This window comes from Pocillopora damicornis, chromosome 7, assembly GCF_964200805.1.
Source record: "Pocillopora damicornis chromosome 7, jaPocDami1.2, whole genome shotgun sequence".
In the NCBI taxonomy this organism is placed as follows: domain Eukaryota; kingdom Metazoa; phylum Cnidaria; class Anthozoa; order Scleractinia; family Pocilloporidae; genus Pocillopora; species Pocillopora damicornis.
In genome coordinates this window covers 17229669-17242630 of record NC_142676.1, presented here as the reverse complement: position 1 = coordinate 17242630, position 12962 = coordinate 17229669, and the positions used below count along the sequence as shown (strand labels likewise).

The 12962-nt window shown below is 39.0% G+C and overlaps 1 protein-coding gene across 1 annotated transcript in view; it reads right to left on the bottom strand.

The window, feature by feature from the left end:
* The window catches only part of LOC149042891 (uncharacterized), a 1753-nt gene extending 1532 nt beyond the window's left edge, over positions 1–221 (bottom strand). Inside the window, exon 1 of the mRNA XM_089212104.1 lies at positions 1–221. This exon is cut by the window's left edge and continues 1532 nt beyond it. Coding sequence (XP_089068230.1) covers positions 1–221 — 221 coding nt within the window.
* Positions 222–12962: the final 12741 nt, after the last annotated feature.

Below are 12962 nucleotides of genomic sequence, written 5' to 3'. Positions count from 1 at the left end.
AATATAGTCGGCAGATGAGCTCGACTGAGTTTCTCGCCACCTTCGAAATGGTCTGAGCAAATTCGAGTATTTGTGGAGTCCAATTTTAGCGAATCATTCTTCAAAATGACTTTGTATTGCTTTCTGGTAAACTCATCTTTCGGTAATCTGTAGAAATGCAGATGCGAAGCGTTCCTAAAGCTGTTTGTACAGCCAGGAACGCAACAATTATAGTGAGGCATTTCAGAATTACTTTGTAAATATGACTCGTCTGTCCCTTCAATCAATCCATAGATGCTTTGCGGTCCCAACTCGAACCCAATCCCTGACTCGTTTAGAACATGGGGAATTGCACTTATCCTCGACTAAATCAACTCTAGGAATGATTTGTGGTGAGTTTTCACGCTTTAAAATTTAATCTTCATCTGAGGGGGTCGCAATCCATTGTTTAACCTAGGATTATGCGACATATAATATTGATGAAAGCAATTACACTAAGCTCTTAAAGTTTCTGTCCATCGATGAATGAAAAACCTAAAGCAAAACCTACGTTAAATTTTTAAACTTATGGCGTTTCTTTTGCCGCTTTATTAAAAGTAAAGAAACGTTATCAATCAGCTGCGAATCAGACAAATTTACTAAACTCCCATAGTATCCGTGAACTGATTAAAAAAACATAAACCTGTTATATCCTTTTGTTATTAAATGGAAAGTTCTGTCCGTAAGAGTGGTTTATAGTAACCAGTGAACAATACCATCGTCGGCGATGGAGTCACAAAAAGTGACAAGAGACAGTCAAAACAAAGAAATCATAAACCACTCTAGTGAGTTTATTGTGCTACAAACACAGTTGGCTTTCTCTACCGCTTCTCGAAACAAACAAGTCAATTTTGATTCTTAATAAAGCGAAATCTTTTTTCCATATAATAAATTCTTTATTGACCAAGCTTGTTTTCGGTAAAGATGGTTGGATATTAGCCTCGCTCTTTTTCTTTTCGTTTTTTAATGGATCTCGCGTCGTCTAGATCCATAAAAACGCAAAAAAATAAATCGGCTACTATCCAGATATCTTGACCTCGAGCTTGGTCTACGACGCATTTATCTAAATGTGGTATTGAGAGACTTTCGCCTGCTTAGCAAATTGAATAAACTTAAGGTTACCATCACAAAACATGATGTTTTTTGGGATCTCTCCATGCAACCTTCACAAAGACAAAGCCAAAGTTTACATAAACACAAGGAAAAGAAATTAATATTTTACTTGTTTTGCTTTTAAGGGTACGGGTAACTCTTCACATGCAAACTGAGCTGCTCCTGCTTATATTACTGAATTAACAGCTGTCGTGTTACCACAGACATCAAAGCAAATTGCGCCACAATACTCATCAGAATAAGAGTAAACTTTAGCAAGATTCGCGCACAAATTGCCTAAGACACACAGGTAAACATGAGTCCTTAAAAGATCACCACAAGCAAAGAGGACTGAAACCTTTTCGAATAAATTATCGGAGATAATTGTTCCCAAGTTTATTGTTGGACAGTCTGATTATTCTTCTCTCGCATTTACCGGCTACTTTCCGCTTTCTAATCAATGCTATTCCACCAACTTGAAATTAGGAAGATTTGAAGGCAAACTGCAAATAATTTCCTTTCTGAATTTCTACCTGTCATTTTAAGATTTCTTCTTCAATTACAAGCTAATAAAAAGTATCTTTGATACTTCCTGTAGACATGGGATTTAACACGACTCATATGTTATGGCTTCACTGAGTTCTGCAAGTACTTTACTACAATCTTCCTTGCGTACTACATGTGGCCTCTGCGCATAAATGGAGGTGCACTTGAAACAATATTCAGTCAGTTGAAACTTGGTGCGAATGGCCAGTTGTCCAGTGTGAAGTACTCCTTAGTTCTTACCACACTGAAGTTAAAACATCGTCTTTATGGATGAAGGGGAAAGTTCTCAGTTTACCGAAAAGCCACCAATATAAATTATGTAAGAGAAATTTCACTGAAGAAAAAATAAGATTCATGTTGAGAGCAATACATCCTTTAAACAATGTGAGTATAACCTCTAAGTGATTGAAAAAACTTTTGCAAAGTGTCATACAGCTTTGCTCCTCAAGTAAATTGTCAATAATATTTAACAGGGTTTATAATTTGATGATTTTATAACTTTGAGAAACAAGAACTTCACGTATCATTAGAGACAACAATGTCCCGTGGTTCAAAATGTAAGTAAGATGTAAACTTGAGCATGCAAGCTGTAAATTTTTTTTCGTATAACTGAGATGGCCTATCCACAAGACATGAGAACTCATTTCATAAAACAGAAACATGTATGTTGTTATCCACAATGCAGCAGTTCTCCCTCAACGTTACTAAAACTCCCGTCAAACCATCACACAGCGCGTGCAAGTCACTAGAGTTTACAACGAGCACATTGGTTAACATCACGATATTTATCTCCGTTCCAAATACATGCTTTTTAGGATATCATAAATCGAGCAGATTTTGGTCAATATCTACTTGTTTTCCGATCAAAAAAAGTAAACGCAAAGAACAGTTTCTGTGGGATTAGCCCTTAATCCTCTTACCTACCAACCGCGCTCGACTTATAAATATCCTAATGTGATTATGCAACAGTTCAGTTGACCTCAGGCCCTGCTCTTGTGAGCTCCTCTGCTCATTAAATATATAGCTTTAAACATATACTTGGACTCGACTCTTTCTTTCGCCTCCGATAATCGCACATGGTGTCAGAAGTGGGATCCTACAGCAGGAACAAGAAGTAGCGGAAAAGAAAGTTGTTTCCGACCTCATTTCACATCGCGTGAATGAATTCAAACGCTCAAGATCCAAACGAAGAAATATTCGAGGAATCAAGCACGCCAGTCACGTCACCACCCACAGACCCAGTGAAACCGAGTTCTTCAACGGCTTCACTACAGACGGATAACCCACAAAGTGGAAGCGTAAAAATGGCCGCAGCAAATTTCAATATTCCTCCTCCGGCTAAGTTTGATCCCAAAACAGACGATTGGGACCACTGGATAAAGCGCTACGAGTTATTTGAAGCAGCTACGGAACGTGATGAGCTGTCAGATAAAGTGCGCATCAATACGCTTATTTACGTAATGGGAAATAATGCCGCCGACATCTATGATAGTTTCAAACTGTCAGGTGAAGATATCCAGTACGCGAATGTCAAACAAAAATTCAAAGATCATTTTAAAGGAAAAGTTGCTTTAGTCTTCGAGAGAACACAGTTCGTAAGACGCTTTCAGCAAGACAAAGAATCTGTCCTCACCTTAATTGAAGATCTTCAGAGAAGAGCCGACCTCTGCTCTTTTGGGGACCTTCGTGACCAAATGGTGCACACTCAAATAATTGCTGGTTTGCGTGATTCTCATCTCAGGCGTCGATTGATGGCAAATGACAACTTAACTCTGGATCAGGTAATTAAAGAAGTTAAATCCGCCGAAATCACGAAACATCATGATCAAATTCTTCAAAACCCCTCAAGTGCCGCTGACATATCGGCAATACATGACAGGAAAGTTCCAGAAAACAAACGTCGAAGTCCAAAACCCAAGCATTACGGAGTTTCTTCGAAAGCAAAGAAAACATCGTGTTACAGATGTGGAGCTCAGCCAGGTCACCCTCCTCAGCGTTGCCCAGCCAAAGATGCTACCTGCAATGCATGCAACAAAAAGGGTCATTATTCCAAGGTCTGCAAATCCTCAAAACAAGTCCATAGAGTTAATGATGATTCGGAAGAAGATGATATCTCTGTAATGACCGTCAACGAAGTCGTCAACACAATCGAAACATCGGAGAAATGGCGTACAAATCTATCGATAGGAAACTCCGAAGTAAATTTCAAGATTGATACCGGCGCAGATGTCACAGTTATTCCTGAAGAAGTCTTTCGCCAATGCAACTTAGGAAAACTACATTACACCTCCAAAAGACTCTTTGGAGCGGATCACAAGGGTCTCTGTGTAATAGGGACAATTCGTGACACTTTATCCCTGGGAGAAAAGTGCGTGACCGAAGATATTTACGTTGTTAAAGGCCTAAAAGAGCCTCTTCTGGGGCAGCCAGCGATTCAAAAGCTAAATCTATTGGCTCGAATCAATGAAATCCAAAGTCAAAGCTACGAAGAAAGTATTAAAGCGAAATATCCTCAACTGTTCCATGGACTGGGAGAACTTGAGGGAGAATATGAAATCAAGTTGAAGTCAGACGCTCAACCGTTTGCCATCATGACCCCACGACGTGTTCCATTACCAATGAAAAGCAAAGTAAAAGAAGAGCTTGCCCGAATGGAGAAGTTGGGAGTAATCAGAAAGGTTGACAAGCCTACAAATTGGTGCGCTGGAATGGTGACAGTACCTAAACCAAACGGGAAAATCCGAATATGTGTGGATCTGACAAAGCTCAATGAAAACGTTTGCCGTGAAACGTATCCACTTCCAAAGATTGAAGCCTTGCTAGGTGAAATTGGAGAGTCCACAGTGTTCACAAAAATTGACGCAAATTCCGGTTTTTGGCAGGAGAAGCTAGCAGAAAACTCTCAACTCCTGACCACATTTCTGACTCCCTTTGGCAGATATTGTTTTCAGCGACTCCCCTTCGGTTTGAAATCAGCACCAGAACGATTCCAAAAGAGAATGCTAAACGAGCTGGAAGGTTTAGAAGGAGTCATATGCATTATGGATGACATCCTCGTGCATGGAAAGACGCAAAAACAACATGATGAACGACTTGACGCAGTTTTAACAAGATTGATCAGAGCAAGAATCACCTTGAACCCAGAGAAGTGCGAATTTTCAAGGAAACAATTGAAGTTCGCGGGCCATAGTCTCAGCGCTCAAGGAATAGGCCCCGATCCAGACAAGACTGCAGCTATTGAAAAGATGGAGAAACCGCAAAATGTTGCAGAACTATGGAGATTCCTGGGAATGATCAACCACCAACAAAAGTTCATCGAAAATCTGTCGGAGAAGACTATGCCTCTTCGCGATCTTCTTTCAAGCAAGAACGAATGGCACTGGAGTCAAGCTCAAGAAGAATCTTTCACTCGCTTGAAGAAAGAAATGACTCAAGCGCCAGTTCTCGCTCATTACTGCTCCAATAAAGAAACTATTATATCTGCAGACGCGTCGTCGTATGGATTAGGAGCAGTCCTCTTACAAGTCCAAGAAGATGACTCAAAGAAGCCAATCGCCTACGCTTCGCGCTCTATGACGTCTACTGAACAAAGATACGCTCAGATAGAGAAAGAAGCACTCGCAACTACTTGGGCTTGTGAAAAGTTTGCCGACTTTGTCCTCGGTAAAGAGTTCCTTATCGAAACGGATCACAAACCGTTGGTGCCGTTACTAGGATCAAAATGTCTCCAGGACATGCCACCACGTATTCAAAGGTTCCGGATGCGACTTATGCGCTACTCGTACCAAATAGTCCATGTACCCGGAAAAGACCTCACCACAGCTGATACCTTATCAAGAGCACCACTTCACCGAAGTCTCACGAAGGACAAGAAGAAACTTAACGAAGATTTAAACCTCTATGTCTCACACATAGTAGAATGCCTGCCAACTACAGAGCGCCGCTTGCAAGAAATACGCCTTCATCAGGACGAAGACGAAGTCTGTTCAAAGCTTAAGCTGTTATGCAGTGAAGGCTGGCCAGAGAAACATCACTTGAATTGTTCACTCCAACCGTACTGGCAGTACAGGGCAGAAATCACAGTTCAGCAGGGAATCCTAATGAAAGACGACAGAGTCATAATTCCCTCAGTGTTAAGACTCGATGTATTAGACAAGATACACACAGGTCATCAAGGCATCCAGAAATGCCGTGAAAGAGCGAAAAGTGGTGTCTGGTGGCCGAATCTCAGCAAGCAGATAGAAGATCTTGTCAGGGAATGCCCTACTTGTATCAAGACGAAAACTAATCGTGCAGAGCCCATGATTCCTACACAGTTACCTGAGCGTCCATTCCAAAAAGTAGGAACCGATCTATTCGAATGGAAAGGACAGGAATTTGTCCTCGTGGTAGATTACTTCTCGCGGTATTGCGAGATTGGCGTACTTCGAAAAGCCACCTCTCAAGAAGTAATCAATCACCTAAAAGCGATTTTCGCGCGCCATGGAATTCCAGAAACCGTGATCTCCGATAACGGACCGCAGTATTCCTCAGCGGAATTCGCCAAATTTGCAGAAAAATGGGGATTCACACACATTACAAGCAGTCCAAAATACCCACAAAGCAACGGAGAAGCTGAACGCATGGTGCATACAACTAAAAACCTCCTTACCAAATCTGACGATCCGTATGAAGCACTACTCGCTTACAGAGCTACTCCACTGGAAAACGGATTCAGCCCAGCCGAACTATGCATGGGACGGCGACTACGCACCACCCTTCCAACTACTCCGTCTAAACTAACACCGCAATGGCCAGAGTTAACGACATTGCGTGAAAAGGAAGCCAAGATTAAGACCGAGCAAATGAAAGAGTACAACCGACGACATGCAGTTAAAGAGCTCAGTAATCTGTCGCCAGGCGATCGTGTTTACATCCCTGATCGCAAAGAGAACGCGGTAGTAGTATCCAAAACACCACAGCCACGTTCCTACTACCTCGACACTGACAGCAACGCAACTGTTAGAAGAAACAGACGTCAACTCAATCCAAATCCTAAAGAAGCAAAGTACACAACGGAAAGCCCTCCACCTGATCCTCCCGAAACGTCCAAGGATCAGCCACCTATTCCGGCAGAGAAGAACGAAGCTTTTATGTCTGCCCAAAAGTCTTCCATTCCAGTTCCCGTTCCTGGAACCGCTACTCGTTCCGGAAGAAAGGTCAACCCGCCCAAGAGATTAGGTTTTGATTAGGACTGAATGAACATTTGCTATTAGTTTCATGATCAACTTACTTAATAGACTCGCTTTCCATTATTAGAAGACTTTGCACAGAGACATTCTTGCAGTATCGAAATGTCTAGAAAGGGGGATGTGGGATTAGCCCTTAATCCTCTTACCTACCAACCGCGCTTGACTTATAAATATCCTAATGTGATTATGCAACAGTTCAGTTGACCTCAGGCCCTGCTCTTGTGAGCTCCTCTGCTCATTAAATATATAGCTTTAAACATATACTTGGACTCGACTCTTTCTTTCGCCTCCGATAATCGCACAGTTTCCTTTTTGCAAAATAACCTACTGGTTAAATTATAGATGAGCAATGTAGCACTGTCTTGATGATCATTATTTTCTCCATCTAGGTTGGTCAAATGAATAACATGGACAAGATTCAAGCCTAGGTTCGTTTGTTCAAAGGCCGATAAGCACAATTTTTTTTTAAAGCTTTGAGATCTGAATTCAAATTTCACACTGACCCTGGGTTATCTTGAACCAGCTTTGAACAACCCACCCTGGTGTAATAAGATCATTTTGCACTTTTGGGACAGTTCCAGCATTTGTAAGGCTAATAGATCAACAAGGGCTGATGAAGCCCTCGTTAAATTGAAGATGGTTGTGTATTTCGGTATACGTGAATTGATTAGTTGCCTCTGTCAAAACTTACTTAATCAACAGTTGGTTACAAAAGATACTTTTGTATTGTACTGAGCACCGGGATTGGACAACTGCATCACGTTTGTGGTGAACATGAATGGGTTGGGGGGAAGTGCGACCGTGATTATTATTTTTTACCGATCAAACATGAAAGGGGGGGGGGGGGTTTGGGGGTTTGGGGGTTTCCTTCCTGGGGTGATTGGCTGTGTTGACAGCACTCACATCAAGATTCAGGCACCACATGAAAAAAAAACCGTTTTTTCAATCGTAAAGGGTTCCATTCCATGAATGTGCAAGCAATTTGCAATCACAAAGCTAGGTAAAATACTTAAAATACATAGTTAGTGCTGCATAAAATTTGTCTAATAAACTTTTACAGGGAGGGGTACTCCCCTAATAGAGGGTTTTAGGTTGAGTTTTCTGGCAAAACAGCTGCTATGGGGTTGCATTGTTGGGAGTTAACAGATTACAGTTTCACATATTCAGGATATGGGAGAAGTGATAAAAATATTTTTTAAGTAGGAATTTAGGGTATAAATTGTTTGTTTGTATATTGCTAAACATTTCGGTTCACATACATTCTGTCCCCAATTGACAACTTTTTTGAAAACAAAATAAATGACAATTATTGGGTTCAAATAGTATGAGTAGAGTTTGGTTTGCAAACACACTAGAAAAATTAACCAAAGTTATTACACGAATATTTTAGCGACACAGTGTAAGAAAAGAAAAAAGCAAGGAAAAAACAACAACAAAAAAAGTGGGATATTTGTGAATATATTGCACAGCTAATGGCCAACAGAGTGCAACAGTCACCAAGGATTTCAAAATGATACAGTCTCCCAATTTCAAAACATTTAAAACACAAATTAAATAAATAATGAAAAGGTTATCCAAGTAAATTAAATGTTTTTATCAGTTACTCCAGTTCATCATAGACGCAATTATTGTTGTTTCTCTTTGCAGTACATCGTTGTTATAAACTGAGATGATTTTTCTATATCATAGGTAAGAAATGGTCACATCACCGATTTTCGGTTTCATGTTAGGCACGTTTACTAACATAATAGCACGATGGCCACGCAGCACCCATAACAACTTTATATTTAGGGATTAAAAAATTGGCCAACGACTAAATGACCAACACCAGTCCTTGGAAGATGGTTTACTGTTAGGTGACAGTGGTTACCCTTGCAAGCCGTAATTGATGACCCCTTACCCGAATCCAGTCACTGACAAGCAGCAAGAGTTCAACAGTGCCCACAAAAGAACACGAGTGGCCATGCTAAGGCTCATGATCAGCCAAATCTTGTTTGCTTCCACGGTCCAGAGAATGGAAAGGTCATCCGAGACCATATCTGCAACACCTTTTTCTGACAATTTTGGTATTTCTGCCTTATGAAATCAGGTTCGCTTTTAATTTAACTCCCTATAAAATATATAAATTCATAGATCAATTCAGGGGGTTTCTGATTAAATAAAACACATTAAAATAATTTTGACTTAAGAGTCTGTTTTATTACATCAAATTACATTTGAGAACAGAATATGTTCTATAATAAATTGTACAAAAGTAACATTTTCCCAGAATATTTCTTTAGGAGGACTTCTTACACTATTCACCATTTAAAATGTATCAGTGTCAGAAACGGACAAAAAATAACAAAACTACAAAATTTGCATTTAATGCAGTTGCAAAGGTTTTGCTGACATTAACCTGTTGCTCCAAAAGATGGATTTGCAATTTCAATTTCTGTTTTTTTTAGAATCATTCATAGTGCATTTTCAGAACATCATTATGACTGATTCTTTTTACAGGTTACTTCCGTTCATCAGCCTCGGCTGGTGAAGAATGCACGTCTTCATCGATGTTCAAACAGTCTTCTTCAATCACAGACTCTGCTGGTAAACGAGCATCTTCTCCTGTAAAGTATTTCACGCAAAATTAAGGTTTTACTCAGGCTCAAAAATGTGAATTTAGTTTTATGCATCACATGAATGAAACAAACGAAGGAGCAATTCTCCCAAAAGGAATCTTTCGCTTAAACATATACAAAATAAATTCTTCAATTTCATACAGGAACTTTGTGTACTGGTAGAATTAAACTCAATGAGATAATTTACGAAAATGCTTACAAAATCTGAAAATCATGAACCAAACGTTAAGCTTATTTCAGACAGATAAAGGAAATCAGAGTGAATTGCCAATGAGAACCGTACCACAGTTTAGAGACTGAAAAACTAGTAACAACAAATTATTTCGTTTATCACAAACATGAACAAAGTTGGGTCAAAACGAAATAATCAAAATGAGTTATTTATAAATAGCCGTTCGCAAATATTTGAAAAACACTCCTTAGGACAAGATAAATAAAGAAAAAATAAGAGCACTTTCTATTTGGCAAAACTAATTTTCTCCAAATTGTAAACTTTATCCAAGACATTCTTCGAAATCAAAGGTTTTTGTCTCACTCCTGAATACAGATCGCTTTCCAAAGTAACAGCTCTATGCAATCTATGAATTAAGTGGCGATCTCTGTAAGAGCGGTCCAGGGCATTTCGCATCGGAAAAAAGTTTTCCCTCAAACTTTGCCCAATTTACTATCTTTGGTAACAAGTAAATAAAACCACATTAGTTTCTGGAAATACGTTAAAATAAAATTTTTAGAGCTCTCAAAAGTGAAAGCTGCAAAAGGGGCCCTTTTTTGACCCCTGCGACATCATATCACCAGAATTCTAATCCAAAAGGCGATGTTATCGCTGCTTTATTACGAAGAGAGAAGCAATTTAGGATAATTACACAATTGAATTACGTGACAGAGGTCACGGTGTATTTCAGTGAGTGCTGTTATCGCCGGTTACACCAAATAGAATACTGTGGTTTGGTTTTGAAATGTTCATACAGGTTTGAATAGCGTAAGCTGTCAGAACTCAAATATGAAATAACAGAAGCCAAATGCCCGGTGCTCAGCGCTAATCAAATTATGATATTCGATAGGTTGTTGTTGACGTCTTTCGTCACGAGATAATAAAATTTGTCAAATTTTGGCGTTTTAAAATGTGTAAAGTGTTAATCGGTGTGGTCTTAAAGCTCTGTCCTGCTACATTTTCTACTTAAAATGGTTAAAATCTAAGATTTAGTGAGCTACTAATATAAAACGGTCGGAGTTTGCTTAATGAACTAATTTGCATAACCGGCTGTCACGCTAGCAATACCGCTAACAGTTTGAAGAAAATCAACAAGTACAAGATTTCTTATATTTTTCTGCTGCCAAACATCTTATTAGCAGAAATCAAGTGGAGTTTTTAATGGTCTGGTCTGGACTTGAGCAAATCAACCAAGAAAGAAAGAGTATTTTTGACCAATTTCAGAAAGCTGTCCAACGAGTGTTTTTAAATAAACTATGACGAGCCTCTGAATAAACGAATATCAAAATTGAAATGCATTTTATACACCTTATGTATCACACAGTTTAAGAATACAAAATAATTTTTTGCTGCATGCGAAAATTCTGCTTTCTTTTTCAGTCTTTCGTTTGGCTTACACTTCCTTATAAACTCTCACATTCCGCCATCTATTTCCCTCCAATTTTTTTTGTTCGCGCGTAGCCGCGTAGCTCTTAATAACCGGAATAAATCTGCTTTCAGAAACGTTATTTTTCTCCTAGATTAGCTATCCTAGGTGTGGAGAAATTTTGTGACTGTAGCGTGACAAGTCGTCACGCTAATAAACTTGTGATTATTGTTTTGTTTTAGCTATTGTTGATTTCATATCGAGTTTCAATCATGTGATATCACGTTTCCGGTAAGAAACGCGTGATCTTTAGAATCTTTTTGTGATCATTGGAGTGAAGTCGGAACAATAAATAAACAGAAAACTTGTGGATTTACGCGAGTCTTCAGTGTCTCTGGGAATCAGGAAATTCCCCACATAGGGATAAGAAATTTAATCGTCGATTGATCTCTACTCGAGGGATAATTTATCGGCTTTCGAACAACTTGACTTCTCTTGAAACTGCAAAAAAAATAAAATAATAAAAAGGGCTTATGTTTTGAGGGGTTTTGACAGTAGTATATCTCGGTGGTATAGCAAGTAGACTGTATCTTGTACCACGTGACCTAAATTGACCAATTAAATTGCAGGAATGGCAAAAAGGTAAAAACGCAACACCCATGGAATGAGGTCACAAGAAAAAGGTGTCACATTAAGGAAAACATTAAGGTCACGCTTTCTTAGCAACGAGGGTGAAATTTCACGCAATACTCAAGGAATGACATCACGCTGTCACGTCGAAAATTAAAAGACATAATGTGTGCAAATAAACGTTTTTCATTTTACATAAACAAAAATTACATGATGCCATTTAAATTGGATAAAGCAAAAATAACTATTGGGATGACATGGTGTTTATTTGAAACCAAAACAGAATTATGTTTTGATGTTTTTCAGTCAACTGACAAGAAATGTAATGATGCAAAGGCGAGAGCTATTGGAAAAGCAGTTTCTTTATTTCTCTTAAATCTGTTTAAGTTTTTTCCAGCATACTCATGGGTGGTTCAGCACGACAGTAAGGACTATTAGGTTAAAGTTTTTGGTCTTTCTAGGAATGGAACCAATCAAGTAGACACGAATCTGAGTGTATAGGTTGTTTACAACATGGAATTTGTCCTAATTCCTCTTCGTTTGTGCAAATTATAAAACTCTTACGGTCATTTTCATTTTAAATAAATAAAATGAACACGTTTTTTATTTTTACAATCCAAAAAAACTTACATGCACTGCGAATTGGCTAAAGCAAAATTAATATGGCGAATGGCCACTATGTTAGAAGCTAAATAAACAGAAATGAGGCGTTGCTGGTCCAAATCATACGTTGTTAATGTAAATGTACCATCTTCCCCTCTAGAAAGGTAGACATACATGGGAAGAAGTTCCCACATAGCACTAATGAAGTCGTCATCTTGAGTGAAGAGAATGCTTTCATCCCAGGTCCTGTTTCGGATTTGATATCTCCTTTCGACTCGCTCCCATCTGCTCTAATCACAAATGCTTTTCATAGATGGTGGGTTTCTTAAGGGTCTGTCAGCTACTTTTTCTATGAAGGTAGTGGTGGCTTTGTACGGTAGTATGGGCAGAACGGTTCGTTGTTTTCTTCTTGTTGTGATTTAAACCAATCTAAGAGGCACGTTTCTTCGTGAATCGGTTGCTGATAGCAGGGAGTTTTGGATAGATTGCCATCGTTACCACAAATGAGACATATATCACGGTCATAGACATCTAAAAGTAAAAGATGGATCAAATGAGACGTGATTCACTGAAAAAATTATTTTTTCATTCCAGGTCGTTGTAGAAGATCAAATTTAACAAATTTCGGCGAGGTTATTACTATGGAA